The sequence below is a fragment of the Schistocerca nitens genome, chromosome 3 (genome assembly GCF_023898315.1).
Source record: "Schistocerca nitens isolate TAMUIC-IGC-003100 chromosome 3, iqSchNite1.1, whole genome shotgun sequence".
Classification (NCBI taxonomy): Eukaryota; Metazoa; Arthropoda; class Insecta; order Orthoptera; family Acrididae; genus Schistocerca; species Schistocerca nitens.
The window spans coordinates 976,338,037-976,365,860 of record NC_064616.1 but is presented as its reverse complement, the minus strand read 5'-3'; the positions used below and the strand labels follow the sequence as shown (position 1 = coordinate 976,365,860).

Here is a 27,824-nt window from a genome sequence, read left to right as displayed (position 1 = left end):
GAGGAATTGGACAGCGGAGGGTTGCCCCTGAAAAGACATTGTACTACATGTGCTGTAATTTCACAATTTTCCTACAGATTTAATAAGAGAAACACGTCGGCCTTCAGAAATTATTTTACACACACACCTGCATCTTGCCACACTGCCTAGATACTACTGCAGTGGTGTGCCAGTTTGTCCAACACTTCAAACACCAGGGGGTCCAACACAATCATACCTTTTCCCAGAACATGATCAAGCAGCAACTTGTTAATGGCTGGGATATGGATCATTTTGCCTTTAAACCCATGATTATGAGAAAAACAAATGCACTATCTCCAAAATCTTATAGGTCACTAGACAGGTGTTCTTCCAAAGACTCCGCCCAAGTGGGTTCAGAGGTGCTGCTCATTCTCTCCAGGCTATGCCCTCTTTTACAATGCTCATCAGTACATAGTCCACACACAGTAGTTTTCATTGTTGCTATTATGTTTTTGCATATGTTATGCCACCATAAAAATAGTGAATCAACAATTTTAAACTACCTTGGAAGGGGGAATGACAAAGACATCCTGGAATTGAATAACTGCAAAGCCAATTAACAAAGGCTGATATTTCGTGTATTTTACGGTATTGGAGGATCAACAATTGGAGCAGGAAGAGGCAATTGACTCTGAACATATATAAATGGGTGCAGGAACTGGCAGTTGAGCCCAGACATAAATAAATGTTAAGTATTGCATACAAATAGACAAAGGGACCTGCTATTACTCAATTACATCATTGCTGATAAATCACTGGAAACAATAATTACCACAAAATATTTAAGATTAACCACTTGGAGACACTAAGTGGAATGGCCACATAAAAGAAACTGTATGAAAAGCAGATGCCATGATGAGAGACACAGGGGATCTTAAGGAACTGTCTTCATCCACAAAAGAAGTAGCTTCCAAAATACTTTTTCATCCAAATCAAGAGCATCACTCATCTTTGCTGCACCTCTTAAATTAAGAGAAGCAACAGAGAAGACCCAATGATGGTGGGACATTTCATTGCACCACAGTATTGTTCAGTAGGTGTGACAGCATTACAAAGATTACAAAACTGCTCATTGAGCTCCACTGGGAGGAACCTGCAAGAGAGGCATTGTTGAAATCCTCAAAATAGTACACTTTGAGAAGAGTTGGGCAACTTAGAACTTCCTTCAACATACGTCTCGCAAAATGATCATGAAGGCAAAACAAGAGCAATTACAGCTCATATGGAGGTTAACTAAAATTGTTCTTCGCAGCACCATTTGCAAATGGAACAGGGAAGCAATGAAAACTTAGTGGTACCAAAGGTACCCTCTGTAAGGGGACTTGCAGAGTAAAGATGTAGATGTAGATATATATGCATAAAATTAATCTTCCATAAATTCATTACAAACTGTTGACTCTGTATTAGCATATTATTTTCTTAATTATAACCAGTAATATGAAACTATCTTGGTTGGTTAGCTCACCTTTGTCAGTCAGCTCCGCCAGGAAAACACCAACTGCTGGAACTTCTTGACAATCCAGTTCTTTTCTTGATACTGATGTTATCACAAGCGAGTTGTTACTGCTGTGTGAAAGTAAGCTGTGACGGCCCAGAACATCTCTGCCGAACCAGAGTTGTCTAGTTGTAGGATTCAGATACACAAATGAAAATGGACCTCTGAATTTGCTTATTGTTTGAATGATCATTTCATTGTTGTGGCACTTGCTCAAGTTTTCGACAACACTTAAAGTATCTGAAGTTGAACCATCAGGTGCCTGAAAAAAGTGCAATAATATACTGTTATTCAAGCTTAGTAACAGAATGTACTAAAGAGTGTGCGTGCAGCCGCAACCCCCCCCCCCCCCCCCCACACACACACACACACACACACACACACACACACACACACACACACAGAGAGAGAGAGAGAGAGAGAGAGAGAGAGAGAGTGTGTGTGTGTGTGTGTGTGTGTGTGTGTGTGTGTGTGTGTGTGTGTCCAAATGGGACTAACAAACCTTTGCTACATCTTAAACAAGTAAATTAATACTACTAAACATATAGGAAATACAAAGTTAGTGCAGGAAGGCTCAGCGTCGTCTTCATTGCATATGAAGTTTTCCAAAGCAACTGTTACTCATTTGAAAACTGTATGTAATAACAAACAACAATAAGTTAACAATAACAAAAAATTATTTTCTACAATTCTAGATGCATATGTAAATTTCAACAACTCATTTACACCATACTGTTGAGATGTGGAGTGACAATACAGGCATGACATGTAATTATAGAACAACGTTATTAGTAACTTACTGAGAGTAACACAGAACAGCGAACAAGTGACTTGAAACCTTGCACATAACAACATCTATACACACACACATATAGGCACCAAACTGGAGGAAAAATTTGAATCTCAACAACAATAACAAGAACAATAACAACAAAACATAAAATCTACAGTCATTTCTTAGTTGATACTCATGAACAGACATAAAACATACATAATTGTGGCTCCAAATAAATATACCAAGAAGCAGTATTACCAGCACTACCCAAAAGAATATGAAGAATTAAAATATTGAAAATGCTTCTTTTTTAATTTAAACTTTAAAAACTTCAGATATTTACAGACAGCCATTACGCATGTACACTGTATCTCAACCAGCACCCACCCCCAATATAGATAACGTGATGCAGATTCTCCAAAATCTGAGCAATGCAAGAATTATGAGTATTTTTGAAGACACTGAAATATAAAACTGCTTTCACATATAACAGTACAGCATTCTGAAAGAAACTGAGGTAAAGAAGGAAATATTCCTGGAGAGCCAAATACTATGTAGTGCCTAACACTTTAGAAGCTCGGTCTCTTAGTTCCAATACAATTTTAGGTCTTCATGGTGCTTCTCAATGCTGTTGCAGTCTCAATGCACAAAGCCTGACTCCTTGGCCTCAAAGTGGCATACCTTGTTTCTACTTAAGGCATTCACTTTTCACATACCTTTGTGCTAATCATCCACCAAGGCTCATTCAATTTACAGTAGGATTGTGCAATTTAATCATGACAGATCTACTACTTGTTATCTTCCTTTTATAATTCCTGGCCTTTTAATTTGTAACACCTAGAATCATCCTGTAGATTGTTTGTGTGTTTCATTTTGCTTATCATGATAACTTCATATTCCAGTATGCATTAAATTATTTCAAGAGCCTTGTTCTATATCATTATATCTCTCCAATCCAAGCTCAAGTTGCATTATTTCTGTTCGCACTTTAACTCATATCTTTTTTTTTTGTTCATTTATGAAGCTGCATTATCCTCTTCACTCTTGAGGGGGTAAAAAATCGCAGAAAAGTTTTCCTTTTCACATTTTCTTGCAAACTACAAGCATGACACAAATGAATTTTTTTTATAGTTCACTACAGCATAAATGGAGGTTCATGTATGTGGATCTCAAGTCTTTCTTACTGTGACAACGTGCTAGTCTTTGCTCTGTAATTTTGTTCCCCATTCTTCAAAAAAACTATCTTATTCAGCACTATATACAGGGTGAACATTAATAAAATTGAAAAACCGCAGGGATGGGGTTCCCACTGGAAATGGAGGAAAAGACGTTGTATGAACACATGTCCAGAAATGCAAAGTCGCTACGGTAGATGGCACTGACGAATGAAAGTTCCTTTGACCACCTGCCACGTGTTGCTTGTAGTGATGCAGGCTGCATGATTGACACAGCATACTGTAAGCAGCAGAATGGTCTGGTATTCGTGTCGGGAACAAGCCGACAAGCCACATTTTGAAAGAAAGTAAAAAAAAAAAAGAAAAATAAAGAAAAATAACAAACCTAATAATACAACATATGATTTTTTAGGTTTTTACAATGTTATGCTGATATATATTTCTAGGTTTGCAACTCAAAAATGGCTTCACAGCCATAACTGTTCTGTTATGTAAACGAAAATGAAGTAAAAAAGGAATTTTTCTTCCATTTAATAATAGCTTTTGTGCAATAATGTTATCATTTACTATGGCCTACTCAATCTTTGAGGAGCAGATATGCAAGTAGTTCAGGAGTACAGCCATGTAAATGAGAGAGGACATGTCATGCCAATCTTTTCATGGTTTGCTTAGATATAATATCATCAGAGTTAAGGAACTGTAGGTTAATTATCTTGCTCAAATACAATGATGACATTTCACCACCAAAACTTGTGAGCAGATATTGAACATTCTTGGAAGTTGAAGACATTGTCTGATATATGATTTGTTTCATGCTTTCCGTATTCCCTAACTTCCTCAATGTTGACTTCTATTTTTCTCACAGCTAATTCTAAACTCCCATACATTTTATGCCTACTGAAAAATATCTCACAAGTGAAAGTTGAGCTTATACCAGTGTACTGAATGTTCAAATAACTTACAGGATACAGCTGGGTAACATCCTCAACAAACGGATGCTATTTCAACATGTGAATACCCAATCATTTTCTAGGCTCAAATGAAACAAGGTATCACTGTTCATGGCAACTTAAACTGTCAGTTGACACAGTTATGTCAACTAAGAACAAAAAAATGGTGTACGTAGGAAGCAAACACACACTTAATGTATAGTGGCACCACACAAAGACATTCAACATAAGACATTGAAAGTGAAATATCTATTAGCAATGGGTGAACAATTAGTACTAACCTTGTCATCCTGTTCGACCAGGGACAGAGCAAGATTCCATGCAGAATTTCAGCAAAAACCTCTATCTTTATTATAAACTAGTGAACCCGGCAGTGCTTTGCAATTGCTAAATATACATAGGAATTGGATGTAGATCATAATTTTCTTCTCCTCCTCTCTCTGTCCATCTCTTCCCCCCTCCCCCCTCTCTCTCCCCACACCTCCTCTTGCCCCCCCCCCCCCCCATCTCTCTCTGTCCATCTCCTCCCTGCCCATCTCTCTATTTGCTCCTCCCCTATCCCTCCATTTATCTCCTCTTGCACCCTCTCTCTAGCTTTCAGACTTCTTTATTGTTATTGCAAATTCATGTTCCATAGTAGTATCCCAATCATCAGCAGATAAGCCACAAATACAACTTTTTACAACTTTTCTGTTTTCTGTGAAAACAGACTGCAAGGAAGAAAGCAAAACAGCACATTCCTATGTACACAATTTTTATTTAAAAATATATGGAGAGAGAGAGAGAGAGAGAGAGAGAGAGAGAGAGAGAGAGAGAGAGAGAATGTAAAACTGGGAAAAAGAAGCAAGGCCACACATTTTCATGGCAGAGCACAACACAGCATTTTCTTCTTTAACAATCAATACAACAGAAAACCGATACATTGTTGTTTAGAAAAATATATAGTCCATGTCTGCCTCAATGTTTATTAGAATTCATGTAAAAATTTGAAGTTAGTCAATAACTTTTTGCGATTTTTGCTAACAACATCACATACATTAAAAATATATTACCTACTCATGTTTAAATGTTCATTAAAGAATCAAGCAAAAATCTGAAGTAAATTTGTCAAGCACTTTTTGGGATTTTTGGCAACAAGATTAAAAGTCTTGGTCAAACAACAGAGGGACAGAGATAGTGCAGTTTTCTCATTTATTGTTTGTTACTAAATGAATATAAAAAATATATGACAGTTATGCTACAGCCAATGACTCAGACAAGGAGAATATTTATTTGTTCACCACAATCATTGATATCACATACATGCAGCAACATCGAAATGGAACAAAGACACACCCTCTTCCACCAAACACAGCATGTGGTGCGACCCTGATGCCGTGATCTCCAGACAAGCATAAAGCTGTCCACACAGTACCAACAACTCAGCGTCATACTCATTACACATGTTTGCAACATATGCGCCCTTTACCCTCTGCTGATGACCCACATCGTGAGCCTGGACTATGTCAGGCTTTTGTCTTTGGCTGAATTTCTCTTAGCAGTACAACACACTTGAGTTTTATTCATGGACTTGTATTATTTCACAGTTTTCATTCCTTGTGTAACCACAGACTGCCAGAAATTTGTGTTGTGCCAAGCACTCAATCTGTACCAAACTTGTAATTAGTGTTTCTGATCAAATAAAGGAAACAGAAGCACCACTCCAGTAGTGAAAAGGAAGGTTATATGTACCCATAGTGTTGTATGATGGATCTTGGGTTCCTGAAATTCCTCAAATCTCTGGAGGAATGACAACAGCAGATGAAATTATAATGATAATGACAACAGTGCAACACCAATGTGACACCATATAATAGCAATCTATCTCAGCAGCCGCCAATGGCATGTCTGGGTCATCCTCAGTGGAATCAGCCATGCCTCAGTTACCATCATTCCAAGATGGCAAGGGCAACAACTGATGTACAATTCCAACAGCTATGCTACCACTTCACAGTGTTTAAGGATAATAATGTAGAAATTCCAAAGTATCTTTTTGTTCTTGTCCTCACATGTATTTGAATTTGCTTCACAAGCTCCATTGATTAGAAGACGTGAATAGCATTTCATATTGTAGACTGTGGAAACTGTTGAGAGATTACATAATTGCAAGACCCACACAGTGTTCAATAAGTTTGAATTTTTTCAGCGTCACAAATCACTTCCAAGTCATATCGGGAGTGAATCACAGAATTGAAAGATTTAAGTTGGCTTTTCAATTTCATATCAACCAGTAAGAAATCCAAATGATCCTAGGCAGACACACTCATTTGATACTGCTTTACTCGGTATGCCCCAGACTCTGAGGTTTTGCAAGCAGGCTTTAAAAAGTTCAGATCCTTTTTGCACAAAGTTTTGAATTTGCACAGGAAAACAAATAATATTGGCAAAAACATTCAGCAGTATTCTCCTTGACTTTGACAGGGACAGACATATAGCCAGCTTGCTCAGTGAGAGAACAGCTGACTTCATGTATTGCCCCAAATAACCAACCCTGACCCTCGTAAGACTCGCAGAGGCATAAGCAAACAACCTCCAGGCGAACTGGTTCAAGAGGTATCCTAACACTTTTCATACAACTACAAACGGCAGCTGCTGACCTCCCCCAATTGTTTTTGACACTATCCTCACTGCCAATGGCGCTTGTAAGATTAACAGTGTTTTTTGTGTCATGGTTGCCATATAGGTAGTGTCTGAATTTCCTCCATTTCTAGAATGACTGCAAATGATCAGGAACAAGATTCTGTAAATAAAATTGAAACCATCAAAAAACTGAGACACTGATAGTGGTTCAAGTTGACATAGGGACTTCAGCTTTCCTGATAAATTGGAACATATACACAGAGCTTGGTACACCGGTGTTGCAAACTTGTTCAAAAGTTACACTGTACAGTGGGCACACACTTTCGATTCAAGGAACTTTCCAACTGGAAGTGACATACAAATTCCACAACACATCACCCTTATTGTTATTAGTTCACTTGCAACAGACAATAGTTTTGGTCCCAACACATTTAATCAGTTTGTATTTCCACCGACGTAAGAGCACAGCTTGTTGCCAGAGTTCCCTTCCAAGCCATTGATAACCGCTGCACAAATTTTTTTGAGTTATTTTCTACATCTAGGTTGTGCCACCGACATACAGGCCAAGATACACCTCCAACCCAATGCTATCTCCCACTTTGTGCAGAACATCCTTTACACCACTGTCTGCCTGAGAAAATTAAAAACAGAGTTCATCTGCCTGCAAAGATGACATGCTATCTCACCTATCTTATCTATTTGAAGGCATTCCCTTTAATAGTGTTACATTAACCAAACAGCTCAACCAGAATGAAGAGAGATTTTAAAGCAGTGAATTTGAGAGTGGTTGACACCTATGTTATTCTATACAACAATGACATTTTTTTCACAATGAAAAGGTGGGAAATGTCACTGTAAAACTGATCAGTCAGATATGTGTAGACAACTATCTCTGTAAGTGATTCTATCACATTTCACTGTAACTATCTCGATGATGTAATTCTCGTGAGGTCTAACACTCGTGAACATCTTTGAAACCCACACTCATTTCTTTCTGCCTTATAGAAAATCAAATTAACATGCTATTTCAAGAAGTCATTTTTTATATTCAGTTGAGTTTCATTGTAAACAAACCTGACTACAGTGGCAGCATCTTGGTGACAATGGCGGCCACAATCCCTTGCAGCACATGGTGAGGGCAGCCCATGGCTGTGGCATGCCACCAGTTATCGCAGGATGACATTAGAACTCAGCATTGTCGACTGCTATAGCTTACACAGCAGCGAAGTATGGCCCGGTTAGCAGGACACAGCCGCTCACAGACAGATCCAGCAGCACTGAAGATTGCCAAATTGTTTGCAGGGTAGATTCCCCCCCCCCCCCCCCCATTTTTGTGGAGATTTTTAGTCACATGGCATACAGGAGCTCTTAACAGGTTCTTTTCATCTTTAATTAAATGGCTAGGTGGATCATTTATAAGGAAAACATGAAGGGACAAACCCAGTATTTTTCTAGCAAAGATGCTCTCACAGTTTTTTTAGAACTGTTACAGCACAGCTCTAGGCAAGAGGACAACTTGTTGCAATACATCGGTATTGGTATCGCAGCCCACCGGCCAGTCAGTGCCCAGATAATTACAAAACCAGAGTCCGCCATGAGGGCACTCTGCTCCACCATCACCTTTGACAGGACCATCTGCCAGAGTGTCCAGCCGACACTCAATGGGCCGAGGTTTGAACTGTGGCCTTCCTATTCATCAAGCCACTGGGGCGGCTGCCAGCACCAGTTTCCACCAGCCAGCCGTATTGCACTCAGCAGGCAGTGTCAGTCTGTTGCATCAACTCTGATGCAGCTCGGCTGGCAGCTGGGGTGGTTGCCTACTCAATGTTGCACCACAAGTGGGCTGTGCTGATCGTAGCATGGTCACTGATCTTCTACAACACTCCACTGTCGACCCCATTGCGTCAGAGCCTACTTTCCAGTGCTGCTAGATGTGGGACTGAGCTTGTAATATGAACTACGTGAGTAATAAAGGGACTGTAATTCCTCTGAACTACTTATGACTCACCTTGATCCATCAACCTCCACCAGAGCACATCCACACCCTTTACAGTACATACAGGACAGGCAACCACTAACCACCTTAACCCCACTCCACTCATCCACTGGTAACGACGACACAAGCTTTCTGCCACACTGATATCTTCTGTACAGGAAACAACCGTGCTCCACTTGTAGTGCCACACTAATGTCCGCAGTGCTGGCCTCCGCCTGAGCCAAATGCCCCCAGAACCTGCGGCTGTCACCATGAATGCAATAACTGCTGCCACCTCTGCCTCCTCCCCTGCCACTGCAGCCACAGAAGGACGATCGTAATGACCGCATCCACTCAGCAGGGACCACGGAGGTAACCCCCACTCCTATTCCCATGCAGCTCATCCTGACGCCTCGCTATGGTGCTCTTTTGACCACAACATTTCTGATGTACCACAGCATTAACCTCAATCTGATGCAGGGCGATCACTCAGAGTGACAGGAGTCTCTTCTTGTTCAGCTGCCTGTACAGTACGTCAAGATGGACACCCAACCTGAAGCATTGCCCCTAGCTCCTCATCCGAGTTGTTTGTGACCGTATTGTCTCCGAGGGGTTGGGAGGGATGCTGTAGTCAGTGAATAAGATTGAGAGACTTCACTTGCTCCCACAGCCAACAGAACCACACATGCTTAGCAACCTCAACAGGTTGGAGACACACCCTCATCCACCATGTCAAATCACGTGTCATGATCCCATTGTCTTTGGACTGTGATAAAGGTGATTGAACAGTAAAAAGCCAGTGTTGTACTAAGTCTACATGCTTACAAAATATGCATCAGCTAAATTCTCAAGTGTACACTGCGAATGTGGAATATGTTTGGTACCTGCCTGACTGAATTTCTTGTAGCAGTATAGGTAGACCTAGGCTTTATCCACACACTTTTAGTATCACACAGTGTTCATTCATTATGTTAACTGCAGACAGCCAGTAGGTGTGTGTGGTACTCCAAACTCTCATCAGCCTTTACTGGTCTTGAAACAGCTTTGCCTTCCTAGTTAACTTAGTTCCACCCATCAATGGTTAAAAGTTGCCATGCAGGGCAATTTCGTTTCATTTCTGTGCCTTGAAAATGACAGGATGAACACCTGTCAAAATATTGGCAACTTTGGAGATATTATCTGGCTGCATTCCTGTAAGTTACTTGACTATTACTTTTCTTTTGATAGTTTTCATCCCTATCCACATCATCACTGCCATCTATAAATTCCTAAGTTCCAACAGTAATGTTATGCTTAAATCCTTACCGTATCAATCTTCACTTCCAACATTTGCTGTCACAAGCACATTTCCAAAGATTACTCGCCCACCTTAAAATTTATGAATTACGTCAAAACAATACGAGAGTTTAGACCTCATCACACAACTCTTTCCTGTCTTGGAACAAAACAATCAGCTTCTCAACTTGAACCACAATATTCTTAAATCATTCCCTGAAAAGATCACCCTGGCCACTACTACTGCTACTCAATCCAGAATATAATTTAATTGCAAGCTCAACGGCATCATCTTCCTCCCTGTCACCTAACGTGCTTGTAACATTTATTAATTTATTTCATTTTTTCTCCATCTAGGGACTACGATAAGCTTGCAATCATAATGAAAATTCTTGTCATATTATTTGCATATCTGTGACCTTTCCCATAGCAATGTTTTAGTTTTATGAGCACTTTTATCTTTTCTTCCTCAAGTCTCTTTGCCCCGAAGTCCTAATCCAAATTTAACATAACTGACACAAGTGCTGTTTAACTATCTACGTTGCTGTGCTTACTAGCACAGGTAAATAACGAAGTACAAGATCTGTATAAACATCCCACTGACAAACATGCAACATGGCTAAAAGCAATGGCCTTCATCAGATAATTCAGACTTTCTGTTCTGTCCCCCATCTCCTCAGGACTTTGCAAGTGGCAGTTTTTTCCATAGCAATAGCAACAACTTGCCCCCAGCTCTGAACAGGCTTTTACTTGTATTAGCAACAACTTGCCCCCAGCTCTGAACAGGCTTTTACTTGTATATCTCACTGGATCAATTCCTTTTATTTCCACTTCCTTCTCTCTCACTCTTCAGATTACTTTGTGTACATTCATGTGGCTTGTACTTGCACAGAGCACATTACACCTCCCTCCCCCCCCCTCCCCCAAAAAATCATTTATTAATTTCTTCATATTTTTACATGTCGAGTAACTTTGTTTCTTTTTGTTAGTTTTAATTTTCGACCTCCATTACTTGCCTCTTTCCTTTTTCACTTTCTTTAGTGTGTTTTGCCATATATGTGCTTCTCTTTTCAGTGTCTGTTTCCCCTATTTCTGACTTTTCAAAAGATGTCTTGTGAACTGAACTTCCAAGTTTTCCATTACCCTATTTTCTTATATTCTCTTCCTGTCCTGGATCAAGTAAGGTACAATCCTGGGTTGCTCTTTTACCACACCCTGAAGTCCTACAATGCTTTTCCATATCAACAGACACAAGAATGCTGGGTTTGAAAGGGTAATGAATGCGGGAGTTTTGTGCTTTTATCAGTCTGCAGCCATACATGTAGATTTTTTTTCCTTTCTTTATTTGGACAGTTTCAATATGGACTATCATGTCATTTTATAAATGTTAGATGGAAAAATGTAATTTGTTCAACACTACGAAACAGCCAGAACAAGAGTTCTAAAGAAAGATGAAGTATACAATGGAACATGAATGGTCTTATTTAACAATAAGGCATTTACAAATGAATTTCTTTCTTCTGCACAGGAATGTGTGTCAATTTCAAATTTCCTGACAGATTGCATGTGGCTTGTACTTGCGCAGAGCACATTATTCACCTCCACCCCCCCCCCCCCAAAAAAAAATATCATTTATTAATTTCTTCGTATTTTGTGTGTGTGTGTGTGTGTGTGTGTGTGTGTGTGTGTGTGTGTGTGTGTGTGTGTGTGTGTCATGGGCTATGCTTCAATAGTTCAGTTAGTGAGCACTGGTCCGAGAATGGGAAAATTGCAGGTTTGAGTCTCAACCTGGCACACAGTTTTAATCTGCCAGGAAGTCTCAATAAGAGATTTGTGGGTGAATATTGATGCTAATGCTTTGTTATACCCAAACTGATTTTACTGATAATTCACCACCATCAGAGAAATACTTTTTTCTTTAATTTTGAAGACGATTTTTTCTAGTCTTTACATTACAACATTAGTCGTATTTCCTGTTTCCACAAGCGCATTGTGTGTTGGTCTCTATTTATTTTATGACTGCTTTGAAAATTTCATCTGTGGGAAAATCGTATTAGTATAAACAGACTACATGTCATGTTGACTGAAAGAGTTGAAATATTTCTTCCATAATACCACTTTTCACCAGTTCCACAAAACTTAAAACAAAAACTTGGAACAACTGCTTTTGAACAAAGATTTTCTGATGGAGGGAAAAATAAATGTTTCACATTGCAATTAGCTACAATGAGGTTTCCCAGAAAGCAATGGAGCCTAATTTTTCACCACTTGTAATGATGGCATATAAACAACCATACATTTAGTTTTTCTATCTAAAGGTACAATATTGTGGCACTTCGAGCAGCCAAACTTTTAAAATACTTAATAAATTGAAAATATTATGTGATATTTCACTTTACCAATGATCCATAGAAGATATCCCCATTCCACAGCAGAATATTACCAGCACTGTCAACCAATGGTTGAGGTGTGGGGTGCTTCCCTTGCATCCACAATACACTTGCTGCACTGAATACAGCCCAGCCATCCATGTCATAATTCTGGACTACCGAAGTTGTATCAGGGCCTCTGGATTCCAACTGGTCTTTCACATGAACCTACAACACCAGTTATAAACTTAAATACAAGCCTGAAAATGTATACTGGGAAACTCATCACAATGCTAATAAACGTATATACAAGAACAAACAAAATCAAATTTAGTGCAATGAAGCAGGTGCACACACAGTGGATCATTGTGAAATTTTACAAATGCTTCATAACTGTTTTACTTAAGATTCAAGTATATCCTGCACCATCTTCTCTATAAATTTCTTGACATTCAGAGCAATTGTCATTGTGTCTGTGCTAATCTGAATTTTTAAGTCACTTCACAGAACAAATCGAGAAGAAAAACAGACTTGGAATATTCTGAGCACTTTGTGCTGCTATGAGTTTGAATAAACTGTTGACAACTCTCAGTTGCAAGACTGCACTTGGAAAGAAGAAGAGCAATGGTAAGTAACACAGAAGAAATAATTCTCAAAATAACATACATGCTGCTCTTAATTCTGGATCTCTTCCTTGCTACTTATTTCGCTCTGATTCTAGAAATTATTTATATTACAAAAATAGAGTACACACTACGCACAAAGGTGTTATTTTCCAAGAATACTAATGGATACTTTCAAATATGCATCATTAGCAAGATACAAAAAGAATGAAAATAAAACAGTTTCATTTATAGTTTTAGCAACAAATCACCCTTGGGGGAAAAAAAAAAACATTACAATAATTTGTTGTAGTAACACTGTGTACTATAGATAAAAGATGCAGAAGGTATTCATCATCCACAAAATGTGAAGAAAATTTCACAAAAATACAAATATTTATGGCAGTCCAGTTCGTTTCACACAGTTTCGTATAAGTTTTCCACTTCTTATCAATAACCACCATCCAACATGACTGGTTCACCAGGGCAAAGAGGAGAAACTGAATTTACTGAACCCTGAAGCTAATGCTTTAACTCTGAAATATGCATACGTCAATAAAAATTGGAATATAGACAGTTGACACTTCCATTAATACGAACTTGAAGCCTAATTCAACTAACACCCACTTAACAAGTACCCTTTATGTGATAAGACTTACAGTAAACATATTTAATGTACTTACGCTGTATCTGTTGCTAGTAGATGGTAATTTTGTAAAAATAATTTCACATAGTGTCTCCTGAATTATTAAATTTAAAACACAGTTATTTTTAGCACTTATAACTACAGTTCAAATAGCATCAGCTGTAGGTAGCATTAAAAACAATTACCCTCAAAGCACCTCCACAACTTAATACGAACAGTCTATTCTTATCAATAATAGTAGTAGTAGTAGTAGTAGTAGTAGTAGTAGTAGTAGCAGCAGCAGCAGCAGCAGCAGCAGCAGCAGTAGTAATAGCAGCAGCTTTATTCATCTGTAGATCTCTTGGGATATGGGACATGCAAAAGTATTTACAAAGTTAGAGCAATTTAAAATAAGCTAATTCATATACATATATATTTACAGACTTCTAGTTAGAGATAATCATCAGATTTACTCCTGGCATACAATACTTCTTTTGCAAATAACTTATTAAATAATGTAATGCCACACTGTTCACTTATATCTCACTATCAGTCACTGTACACACTATACACACACATTGTTTGACAACACTTCACTCCCCCCCCCCCCAACACACACACACACACACACACACACACACACACACACACACACACACACACACACAGAGAGAGAGAGAGGAGATCTCTGGGCAATTTTCTGTACTGCAGCTCAACTTCCCATTTGCTATCCTGAAAATCTGAGTCAGCGTCCCTCCATAATGAGTGAAATGTTGAGCTCAGAAAGAGGTGTTAGTATTGTGCTATGCATAGCTTGGGGGTAAGTATTTCTAAAAAGGAAAAAAGAATGGGAAAAAACAAAGTGAAGGTGTTATGTGGAATATTGGATGTTTTATAGTCATTATTATTATTTATTTGCACAATTTTTTTTATCACACCCCTACTCTGTTTTATCTAAGTAATCCTTCAATGTATAAAATGTATTGCATAACAGGTACTTTTAGCTGCCTTTTTAAATAAGTGTATTTTTGCAATTTCGTTAATCTCTTTTGGTAATTTATTGTACAGTTTTATTCCTTGGTAGAAAATGCTGTTTTGAGTTTTATGTTTATTTTTTCTTGGTAAATTAAGTTGAGTCTATCTCTTGTTGCATGGTCATGGACAGAGCTATTTGAGCAGTAATTACCAATTTTATTTTTGATAAGTACAACTGACTGGTAAATTTATTCACATGGAGCAGTTAAAATCCCCGGTGTTTTGAACAGATCTTTACAATGAGCTCGACTAGTATTTTTTGTTATTATTCTTATGGCTCTTTTCTGGAGTTTGAAAATTGTGTTCATATTTTGTGCATCTGCTCCCCAAAAAAGAATGTCACAGCTAAGAACTGAGTGTACATATGAATAATATGTAACTAAAAGACACTGCATGCTACACACTGATGATAGGATTCCAAGGGCATAACATGCTGATGACATTCTGTTTGCAAGTACCTTTGCGTGTTCACACCACTTCAACTGAGAATCAAAATTCATTCCTAGAAATTCTGCATTTGTTACACAGTCTATTGAGTTGCCATCTACATTCAATTTAACATTGTCGTTTTTCCTCTTCAAACTGAAATTCATGGCATTAGTTTTTTTTATGTTCATTGTCACTTTATTGCTTACTGACCAATCATAAACTTCCTTGAGAGTTTCATCTGCTTTCTCAGCAAGGAGTTCTCTTGTTTTCTCAGCGACTTTAATACTGCTGTCATCAACGAAGAGAATTTTTTCACCATGAGTAACACTACTGGGAAAGTCATTTATGTATATGAGGAACAGTATTGGTCCTAATATGCTACCTTGCGGAACTCCTATATTAATGTATTTTGATTCTGATACTAAATGTTTGGATCTATTTGAAGTATGTCTTATCTCTACTCTTGTACCGTATCTGTTAGGTACGATCAAAACCAGTCATTGGCTAACCCTCTTATTCCTAATGCTTCTAATGTATTTAATAGAATCTTGTGGTAGACTGTATCAAACACCTTAGAAAGATCCAAAAATATGCCTGTGACACACTCATCTTTATCAAGATCATCAAGTACAGCTTATGTGAATTCTACTATGGCTGACTCCGTATTTTTGCCACTTCGAAAACCAAACTGTGATTCGCTTAAAACATTGTAGCCTATTTATTCAGGTAATTCATTAAACTGTCTTTCATAACTGCTTCTATTATTTTTGAGAATGCTGACTGCAGGGAAACAGGCCGGTAATTTTCTATGTCTTCTGCATTAACTTTCTTAAGCAAAGGTACAACTCTTGCCTGTTTTAACTGCTTTGGAAATGTCCCTGATGTGAAGGATTCATTTATTACATTTGTCAAGGGGCCTTGTATAATCCCTATGCATCATTTCAGTACACACACGTTGGTACTTCATCTAAGTCTACTGACTTTTTATTTTTTAAACAGTTTGACTTCATTCTCTGTGGTTAGAAGTAACAACATTGTATTTAGTGCAACATTATTTACAGGGGCTATATTTGTTTTGGGGAATTTTTTCTGTAACTTCGCTGGGGTCGACAGAAGCGTCCGATCCCACGTGTCTGCTTTGACCCGTGACGTAAGGGTGTTGTGTGTGACGTCATGACGGCGCGGAGTTAGGTTTGTGACTGTGGCGTGTTTGTAGATGTCGTCATGTTGTAATTTGTTGTACTCTCTGGTGGTATGTTCAGGGTTTTCGTTTGTGTGGTGTAGTGGGCTCAGTTTGCCTTTGCTCATTATCCAGAATTGTTCGAGTATCGGCTGTGTTTGTAGTGTAATTCATTTCAGTGAGTTAACGATTTTGTGTGAAGGGTAATTTAGTGTTGTTTGCTGTACATCATGTGGTAATTTTAGTAAAATTAATCTGTTGTTGTTTATGTTCACGAATGGATATGACGGATAAAATTAACAGTGCGCAGGTCAAGGGAAGTGTTCGATCCCAATGTGTGACTGTGTATGTTTATACTGGTATCGAGAGATGTTTTTGAGCTATATAGGCCAAGGGAAGTGTTTGATCCTAACTTATGGGATCGGGAGCTGCTGTTGAGCTATACAGGTCAAGGGAAGTGTCTGATTCCAGATGATATTGTGTTTAGTGGTATTTGTGGAGTTTTGTGATGATGGTTTTTCTCGTCGTTTTGTGTGGTTTGTATGGGGGTGGGTGTCTAAATTTGTTTATATTTAGTTTGCTCCCACCCAAAACCACCCCATTTCCCGCGCTTGTCCCATTAGTGTCATTAGGCTTTTTGTGGAAAGTGTGTGTGTTTGTTTTTCGATGTATTTTCGTTCTCATAATGTGTACGTACTGACTTTATATGCGCCATATTGGAATCGTGGTTTATGGTCGTTTCCGCCATATTTGTGACGTCATGGGCCAAAGCAGACGGGCGGGATCAGACGCTTCCATATTTCCCTTCGCTGTGATACTTGAAACATGCTTGTTTACATAGTTTGCTAAGTGTTGTGGATCATTTATTTTCTTATCCCCCTCACTTAGCAGAATGTTATTCTGCGTTTGTTTGCCTCTCCCCGTTTCCTTTTTTATAACATCCCAGACTGCTTTGCTTTTATTCTCTGCATTATATATTATTTTGTCATTAAATGAATTTTCTGCAGCAAGCAGCAACTTCCTATAGATCTTTTTGTACCTATGAAAGGAATTTAATAATTCTGGATTATTGTGAACCTTTTTCATGGAACTGAGGTGTTTAAGTGTTTGGGAGGACTTCTTAATACCTGCTGTTATCCACTTGTTTCTGAGAGATGTTGATACAGACATACATACTTTTGGAAATGCCTTTTCAAAGTTCAAATTAAACAATGTGGAGAATTTCATATTCACATTGGTTTCCTTGTGTACTTCATCCCAGGTTTGTTTTTCTAGTTCTTTTGAAAAATCTTTTAGTCGGCTGCAGTGGGTGAGCGGTTCTAGGTGCTTCAGTCCAGGACCGCGCGACTGCTACGGTTGCAGGTTCGAATCCTGCCTCAGGCATGGATGTATGTAATGTCCTTAGGTTAGTTAGGTTTAAGTAGTTCTAAGTTCTAGGGGACTAATGACCTCAGATGTTAAGTCCCATAGTGCTCACAGCCATTTGAAACATTTTGAAAAATCTTTTATTTTGATATCTGATAGATGCCATTTGTAGGCTTGTAGTTCAGGGAATGACTCAATGCCTGATTTTACTGTTGTTATTGGACACAGATGGTCTGATAGTCCAAGATCTTTTACAGCTACATCACATTTTTCTCTGTCCATATTTGTGGTCACATGGTCAATTACTGATGCAGTCATCGTAGTAACCCTTGTTGCACTATTGACCAATAGGGACATGACAAAACTTTGAAGGATGTTTAAAGTGCTGCTTGATTCATTTGTGATATTAGTGTTGATGTTAATGTCCCCACACAGAATTATGTTGACCTTTGTACTTGAGACTTGATCTAGAATTTCCGTCAATTTATTGAAAAAAGTGTCCACACTACCACTGGGAAATCTATACAAACACAAAATGATTAATTTCTTGGTGATATCAAGCCCTGTTAATTTAATAGCTGATATTTCAATGTGTTTGTCTTCACTTACTGTACTGAGGTCATATCTTGATTTGAACTGTTTCTTTTCTGATATCAATGCATGATCCCCCACCCCTTGAAGTAGTTCTGCAGTAAGGGTTTGCCTTTTCATACAATGATAATACTACATGTTGGAGTTCTTTGTATCTACACCAGTGCTCAGTAATACAAACTACTGTGTAGTTCAAAGATTGGAGCTCAAATTCTAATAGTTTTATTTTATTTTTTATTGATTGCATGTTTTGATGCAGGATTGTTAAGTCTGTGAAATGCCGCATGTTACTCTTTCCAATAGTTTGTTTTTCTTTGTGACATCTGGTATATGTGTTATTTGAAGTGTTAAAATCTGTTTTCTGAATGATTGTTTCAGTATTTTTGAAACTGCTGGAGATACTCTTTAGGCAGGGGAACCTGTTGTCTGGATTTATCCTAAAAAAGACCTACTTCTCCTACCTATGGCAATAGGTATTTGACCATGTGTGGCCCGAGATCCACCCCCTATACTTTCATGAATCAGCTGTACGAAACATCCCTTCCCAGTCCTGTTTAGGTGTAGGCCATGCCTAGTGAAACCCCATCTGTTGGTAGTCCCAATGGGCACCAGAGAAACATGAGCAAAGTTGGCTGTCCTCAGAGCCATCCCTAATTACACACTGATTCGCCTCACAGCTCAATCAAGGTGTGGTCGATCATGACACCATAACAGTTCATTACATGTTTTTTGTTATTGAAACTAGGCAATCAACTGACTTCCCTCCACTGCATATGAAGTTTTATATCAACTACTTTGCAATATCAGAGTCTCACAGTACTGTAGAATCATTAAAATTTCCTGTAATCTACATATTTTTATACAATTGTAAATATCGTATAGAACTCACATTTATGGAAATCATGACTTACTGCTAAACTGAAAAATTATTATTATTATTATTTTCCTTTGCTCCTTGAGATTTACCTCAAATAGCAAGAGGCCACATATCTGTAAGTTAAACATGGTATTTTTCTTAAATACGCAATCCATTTCGTTTCTGAAAAAATTTGGCATTAAAGTTGTTGAGTTAGAGAATTGTTTGAAGTATTAAATGCTAAATGCAAAAATAAAAAAAATACATATATTAATAGTTTACATTATAAAAGAAATGTTGCATGAATGTTGGAGGATCAAACTTCTTATGTTTCAAGCTACAACAGTGTATTATAAGACTACACAGGCCTACTTTAGTATGTATATTTTTTGCACTTCCTTTTAGACTGAACAATATAACAACATCGGACTCCACTATTAGTAACAGATTAATTTATCAGTCTCTTTATAATGCCATCCATCATGAAATATAATACAGCAGGCAGTAATTTCCAGCTGCTCATATCTGTTTCAATACAAAATAAAGCACTTAAGTAACTTAATGAAATTTAGGTTTCAGGTCTTGTGGCAAATTTACTAACCCAGTTGTTACACCTTATGCTAATAATGATAAGTTTTGTTCATTTACAGTAACTGATCTCCCAAGATCATTAAACTTTATCTGGATTGCATGAACTGTAACACGATTGTATCCCACGGATGAAAACAATTTTGTAGGTATATTTACATTAATGTTAATTGAAGTTTTATACTGATGTTACAAAGTCCATATTTATATACTAATTTCCGACTAAGCACTTCATGTTAACTTTATCCCCCTAAACTCATTCTAAAATTAATATATAGTCATGGTACAATTTGTTGTATTCAACCTTCCTTCCTGTTTTTACTTGGTACAAGTTAATGAAATATGTGGCTATGTGCTGCATATAAGTGTAAGCAACATGGTGATGAAATTTACAGTTCCTGTACCCTCATGTCACCAAAAGCAATATGCAAGAACTGTTTGACAAACTGCGTAAGGAATTAAAAGTTTCCGAGGCAGGCTCATAAATTTTCTGCCTGAAAACCCTTACTGCACATCTCTTATGTAATGAAAGCTTTAACTTAAATAAAATTTCACTTGACTGTAAGGTTTCAGACCTCTATCTTTTCATCATCCTCATCATCGTCATTATTATTATTATTATTATTACTAATATAAATGGCAGGAGAGAAGAAAGCATTGAATCTTTAACTTATTAAATAGGAGTCAAACTTTAAGTGTAGGAAGTCTGATTAATTCTAATGCAAGCATAAGATCAAATTTCAATATCAGTCAATCTTGAACATTTTCTATTACGGAGTGCGTAAACATGATTGGAAGCAAAACTACTTTCGTTTTCATGCGCAAGAGAAATCTGCCAGCCCTGTAAGAATATTAGCTTCCAGCAAATTTCCTTGAGCAAGATACAGGTAGCAGCCTCCAGTTTGCACTAATGCTTGGCTACATTACAGACATCTGCATATGCAGATTCAACACTGTTACAACTCTTAAGCGTGAAGCATTAGTACTATCAGAATACATATCAATGCTTTAAATTCTAGTGATGAGACCCAACAAAAGACGTCACTATCTGCAATAACAAATGATTTTCATGTAACTTGCTCAACTAAATGTATTTCACACAGCAGCTCAGCACATTTAAAACGAATTGTGAATTGTATCAAAAACCCATTTAAAACGAAATGCTTCTCAGAAACCTGAAAAGTTGTATACAGTTCCCAGACACTAACTTGTCAGTTACATATTTTAAAGTAATAATTTATTTATTACCTCATATATGGATCCATCACATTGATTATGGTCACAATTGGACCGCTGGCATTGATATGCATCGTTGCCTCTGTAAACAGCGAAATATATACCACACATTTTTTTAAAAAGTGTCTTCAATCTTAATATTCACTTCGGTTGCAGCCCAAGCGCCCGTCAAAACCCTTATGTCGAACTGTTTGATGATGATTGGATTGTCGGTCGCTCAACTGCGCGGTCATCAGCGCCCATACAAAGCCCAAATGTTTACACATTCCACTCTCCTAATTGCATTTAACATATGAAATGACCGTCGCACATAAATAATACCAACACAACATCGAAATTGAAATAGCCAATCATTTTAATCTCATTCTTCCCTACACACATTATATCCAATTCCAAACACTAACTAGTGCCAGAATGCCAGTACATCTTTGTTGCTCCAGGCTAGCCAACAGACACGAGGGTCGCGCGACGGTTCCTCGTGAGACATGCAGTCGCAGGGAGAAATAGTGACCGATTAGCAAAAAGGTCGCCATCGCACATGGAACACGATCTCGGACTGGGTAAGAATAGGGAAGGAAAATGACCATGTCATTTACAGAACCTTCCAGGTCGATTCACACTAGACGTCAACGGAAGGGAAAGTCACACGAGGCCATGGTCAAGCAGTGGCAGAACTTCAACATAAATGTCAATTCGCTGATCTAGCACGGGACAGTGAAGTTATAGATATCATCCGAGATACAAAAAGGTAGAATGTAATATCAGATTGAAGAAACTACCAATCATACAATTAAACTTCTAAGAAATTAAAAAAAGTTTCATAATATTGATATTTATTTGGTAATGAAAATATGTAGATATAAACAAATCAAACAATTTCATGTTGATGATTATTGCTTTAGATCTGTCTAATCACAGCTGAATGAAACAAATTTTTCTTGCCATTCGTGTTAAGCCAAAAATATTTATAAGACAATACATAGAGGCTGTTTACCTTATCTTCTGTGCTCGTTTTTTTATACATAATAAATAAAGCCAGAAATAATTTTATATATCTCCTTCATCAAAACTGACTTTCTTAAGTAATGTAAACTGTTTCATCAGTTTATGTTCTTATTTATACACGACTATGTTCCAAGTTGTCAGTCGTCGTGGAACATTTGAAATGTGTCACGAAACCGTGCGGTTAAAGGCGCTGCAGTCTGGAACCGCAAGACCGCTACGGTCGCAGGTTCGAATCCTGCCTCGGGCATGGATGTTTGTGATGTCCTTAGGTTAGTTAGGTTTAACTAGTTCTAAGTTCTAGGGGACTAATGACCTCAGCAGTTGAGTCCCATAGTGCTCAGAGCCATTTGAACCTTTTTTTTTTTTGTGTCACGAAAACCCAACAAAATAATGAAATAAAGTCTTGAAAGATGCAAAAGCATGGAGTAAAATACTACACCATAGCCTACATGGGTGAGAAGGGCAACTTTCCATGTTAAAGATGAGTAAACTTTCTTCCCAAAAAACCTTGACCTTGATGTCCCTCGCATTCGGGAGGACGACGGTTCAATCCCGCGTCCGGCCATCCTGATTTAGGTTTTCCGTGATTTCCCTAAATCGCTCCAGGCAAATGCCGGGATGGTTCCTTTGAAAAGGGCACGGCCGACTTGCTTCCCCGTCCTTCCCTAATCCAATGAGACCGATGACCTCGCTGTTTGGTCTCTTCCCCCAAACAACCCAACCCTTGATGTCCCATTCTGTTGACAGTCTATGCAAATCGTGCCATTTGAAACGCATTGTGGAACATTTTGACGATCCATTCCATTCTGTGAAATCTTCATCGACCTTTTTGTGGACAGCGCATTAATAACTTAATATTTTCCACCAAACACTACATGCCACACCATTCGCTTGAGTTCACAACCAACTCCAACACTGTCCATGGAATTATTAACATGATCTACTGGGCCAATATTATAAGGTGCAGTCAAATGAAAACGAGAGAGATGGAAAAAGGGTACATAAACTGTTCATTATTTCAAAAGTAATCGCCATAACTGTTATTATTGTTAATACTGTTAATAAATTTATCCCACTGTGAGATAAGAACAGTGCCTCCATGGAAAATGTTTGTTGTTGCCTACAGAAACAATGACTTTACCTAGGCATGCACCTTGTCCTCCAAATTATTCAATAGCCACAAATATCTTTCTTCAGATCTCTGTTGCCAAGGTTGTCCTGTGAGAAGCCTGTACACATTCTCCATATAGTCCCAATCTCTGGCCATGCGATTTCCGTATTTTTGGAGCCCTGAAGAAAGTCATTCATGGCCATCAATTTGTTTTGGATGAATAGGTGCATGGCTGGTCACAATCATGATTCCATGAGCAACTGCAAACATTTTGTCATGAAGGCATTGACCATCTTGCCTTGCTGTGGGATAGACGTATTAAAGGTTTCGGCGATTACTTCCGCAATAATAATGTTTACTTACTTTTTTAATCTGTCTTGGTGCATTTGACGCCTCTTTATATGTTGTTTGTTGTTGTCTTCAGCCCTGAGACTGGTTTGATGCAGCTCTCCATGCTACTCTATCCTGTGCAAGCTTCTTCATCTCCCAGTACCTACTGCAACCTACATCCTTCTGAATCTGCTTGGTGTATTCATCTCTTGGTCTCCCTCTACACTTCTTAGCCTCCACGCAGCCATCCAATGCTAAATTTGTGATCCCTTGATGCCTCAGAACATGTCCTACCAACCGATCCCTTCTTCTAGTCAAGTTGTGCCACAAACTTCTCTTCTTCCCAATCCTATTCAATTCCTCCTCATTAGTTACGTGATCTACCCACCTTATCTTCAGCATTCTTCTGTAGCACCACATTTCGAAAGCTTCTATTCTCTTCTTATCCAAACTAGTTATCGTCCATGTTTCACTTCCATACGTGGCTACACTCCATACAAATACTTTCAGAAACGACTTCCTGACACTTAAATCTATACTCGATGTTAACAAATTTCTCTTCTTCAGAAATGCTTTCCTTGCCATTGCCAGTCTACATTTTATATCCTCTCTACTTCGACCATCATCAGTTATATTACTCCCTAAATAGTGTCTCATTTCCTAATCTAATTCCCTCAGCATCACCCGACTTAATTCGACTACATTCCATTATCATCGTTTTGCTTTTGTTGATGTTCATCTTATACCCTCCTTTCAAGACACTGTCCATTCCGTTCAACTGCTCTTCCAAGTCCTTTGCTGTCTCTGACAGAATTACAATGTCATCGGCGAACCTCAAAGTTTTAATTTCTTCTCCATGGATTTTAATACCTACTCCGAATTTTTCTTTTGTTTCCTTCATTGCTTGTTCAATATACAGATTGAATAACATTGGGGAAAGGCTACAACGTTGTCTCACTCCCTTCCCAACCACTGCTTCCCTTTCATGTCCCTCGACTTTTATAACTGCCATCTGGTTTCTGTACAAATTGTAAATAGCCTTTCGCTCCCTGTATTTTACCCCTGCCAGATTCAAAATTTGAAAGAGAGTATTCCAGTCAACATTGTCAAACGCTTTCTCTAAGTCTACAAATGCTACAAATGTTGGTTTACCTTTCCTTAATCTAGCTTCTAAGATAAGTCGTAGAGTCAGTATTGCCTCACGTGTTCCAACATTTCTACGGAATCCAAACTGATCTTCCCCGAGGTCCGCTTCTATCAGTTTTTCCATTCGTCTGTAAAGAATTCGCGTTAGTATTTTGCAGCTGTGGCTTATTAAACTGATTGTTCGGTAATTTTCACATCTGTCAACACCTGCTTTCTTTAGGATTGGAATTATTATATTCTTCTTGAAGTCTGAGGGTATTTCGCCTGTCTCATACCTCTTGCTCACCAGATGGTAGAGTTTTGTCAGGACTGGCTCTCCCATGGCCGTCAGTAGTTCTAATGGAATGTTGTCTACTCCCGGGGCCTTGTTTCGACTCAGATCTTTCACTGCTCTGTCAAACTCTTCACGCAGTATCATATCTCCCATTTCGTCTTCATCTACATCCTCTTCCATTTCCATAATATTGTCCTCAAGTACATCGCCCTTGTATAGACCCTCTATATACTCCTTCAACCTTTCCGCTTTCCCTTCTTTGCTTAGAACTGGGTTTCCATCTGAACTCTTGATATTCATACAAGTGGTTCTCTTTTCTCCAAACGTCTCTTTAATTTTCCTGTAGGCGGTATATATATTACCCCTAGTGAGATAACCCTCTACATCCTTGCATTTGTCCTCTAGCCATCCCTGCTTACCCATTTTGCACTTCCTGTCAATCTCATTTTTGAGACGTTTGTATTCCTTTTTGCCTGCTTCATTTACTGCATTTTTATATTTTCTCCTTTCATCAATTAAATTCAAAATTTCTTCTGTTAACCAAGGAGTTCTACTAGCCCTTGTCTTTTTACCTACTTGATCCTCTGCTGCCTTCACTAGTTTATCCCTCAGAGCTACCGAGTCTTCTTCTACTGTATATCTTTCCCCCATTCCAGTCAACTGTTCCCTTATGCTCTCCCTGAAACTTTGTACAACCTCCGGTTTAGTCAGTTTATCCAGGTCCCATCTCCTTAAATTCCTACCATTTTGCAGTTTCTTCAGTTTTAATCTACAGTTCATAACCAATAGATTGTGGTCAGAGTCCACATCTGCCCCTGGAAATGTCTTACAATTTAAAACCTGGTTCCTAAATCTCTGTCTTACCATTACATAATCTATCTGAAACCTGTCAGTATCTCCAGGCTTCTTCCATGTATACAGCCTTCTTTTATGATTCTTGAACCAAGTGTTAGCTATGACTAAGTTGTGCTCTGTGCAAAATTCTACCAGGCGGATTCCTCTTTTATTTCTTAGCCCCAATCCATATTCATCTACTACGTTTCCTTCTCTCCCTTTTCCTACTACCGAATTCCAGTCACCCATCACCATTTAACTTTCGTCTCCCTTCACTATCTGAATAATTTCTTTGATTTCATAATACATTTCTTCAATTTCTTCGTCATCTGCAGAGCTAGTTTCGAGGCTAACTGGTCTGTAACTTCTGTAACCGACCTTATACATCCTGAACACTGGCATTGGTCTCACACATGTTCTATTGGAGACAGATCTGTGAATCTTGCTGGCGTAGGGCAACCTTAGTATCACACAGACAGTTCATTGAGATATGTGCCATCTGTGAACGAGCATTGTCCTGTTGAAAAATGGCACCACAATATTGTTGCATGGGAGGTAACACATGAGGATGCAGACTGTCGTGATGTGCCGTTTTGCCGTCAGAGTTCCCTCATTCACTTCAGCCATGATCTGAAACTATACTTCTCCATTACAATATTAAACATAAACAACACTAATGCACTCTGATGGTCATTCTAGCTCCCACAAGGAATTACAACTCTATAATCATTTACATACCTACGAATGGTGTGTACATGTACTAAAGTACATTGACATCTGAACATTTCTTCTGTGTGCTTCACTTTCTTTTTCAGGCGGTGTATTTGTGTGACGTAAGATAGATCCACAACGTAGTCCTTGTTGAGTGTGCCTTCTGTGGAGCTTAATCTTAACGAAGCTGCACTGGAGTGTTAGATAGCTCGGCGCTCTTCTATCCAGGCTGTTTCCTATATCTTATGGAGGACACTGTGACAATGGATGTCAGTTACCTGGTAATTAGATTCACTTGTTATCTTACATAATGGATTTGTAAGTGTACGCCATTTTCAATGAGTGTGCTGTGATTGACATTCATGTGATGCTTCCTGGGTGCTGTGGTAGCCACAGAACGTACTGTGAGAGCTATGATACACATTCATATCACTATTTCAACAGGACAAATGGCTCCACAGCACATCGAGTTTTGAGTGGTACGACGTCACACCTACTCTCCACACATACAGTGTAAGCTGGCCGACTGCAAGAGGTGCCCTTGGGGAGCAGAGGAAGCAAATGCAAGCCCAACACAGACCGGCTCGAGGTGAGGAGCTACGTGGGGAACAAGCCACGTCTACCTCCTGCAGAGAAGGGACCTTAACCTCTACTTCAGGCTTCCATGAAAGCAGAAGTCATGCAAGAATACAAAGTCTTTCAAATGTTGTTCATAACTGGAAATGAAACTATCTTATGTATTAACATGTTTGAGTATGACGACTACAACAATTACGTACGCTTATGCCAAGGATAAGAAACAATACGAAGTAGTGAAATGCATTCGCAGTTGCGAATACTGACAGCCATCGGTTGTGTAATGGAATGAACGACAGTGAAACTTTGTGCCAGACCGGGACACGTACCCGGATTTCCCGCTTATAGCGAGAGTCACCTTACCATGTTTCTTCTTTTTAGAAACTTAGTTCAAATGGCTCTGAGCACGATGGGACTTAACTGCTGAGGTCATCAGTCCCCTAGAACTTAGAACTACTTAAACCTAACTAACCTAAGGGCATCACACACATCCATGCCCGAGGCAGGATTCGAACCTGCGACCGTAGCGGTCGGAGACTGTAACGCCTAGAACCGCTCGGCCACAGAAAGTTATGTTTGTAGATAGTAGTAATAAGAATAATAATAATAGTTTCGTGTGACTCAATGCCCTGGTGCATGTGGTTCTATTGGACGCCACTTCGACGACTTGCGTTTC

General features: G+C 38.7%; 1 protein-coding gene across 5 annotated transcripts in view; it reads right to left on the bottom strand.

The window, feature by feature from the left end:
* Positions 1–21,757, bottom strand: part of LOC126249040 (asparagine synthetase domain-containing protein 1) — a 72,845-nt gene extending 51,088 nt beyond the window's left edge. For 2 of the 5 annotated variants that reach the window (XM_049950668.1, XM_049950666.1), the window contains exons 1-3: positions 21,174–21,756; positions 12,685–12,882; positions 1,487–1,778 (exon numbers count right to left, since the gene is read on the bottom strand). In XM_049950668.1, the coding sequence (XP_049806625.1) occupies positions 1,487–1,778; positions 12,685–12,882; positions 21,174–21,272 (589 nt within the window). In that variant the 5' untranslated portion in view covers positions 21,273–21,756. Of the gene's footprint in view, positions 1–1,486; positions 1,779–12,684; positions 12,883–21,173 lie in introns of all 5 variants that reach the window. The other 3 variants (XR_007545594.1, XM_049950667.1, XM_049950665.1) reach the window with 3 other exon arrangements.
* Positions 21,758–27,824: the final 6,067 nt, after the last annotated feature.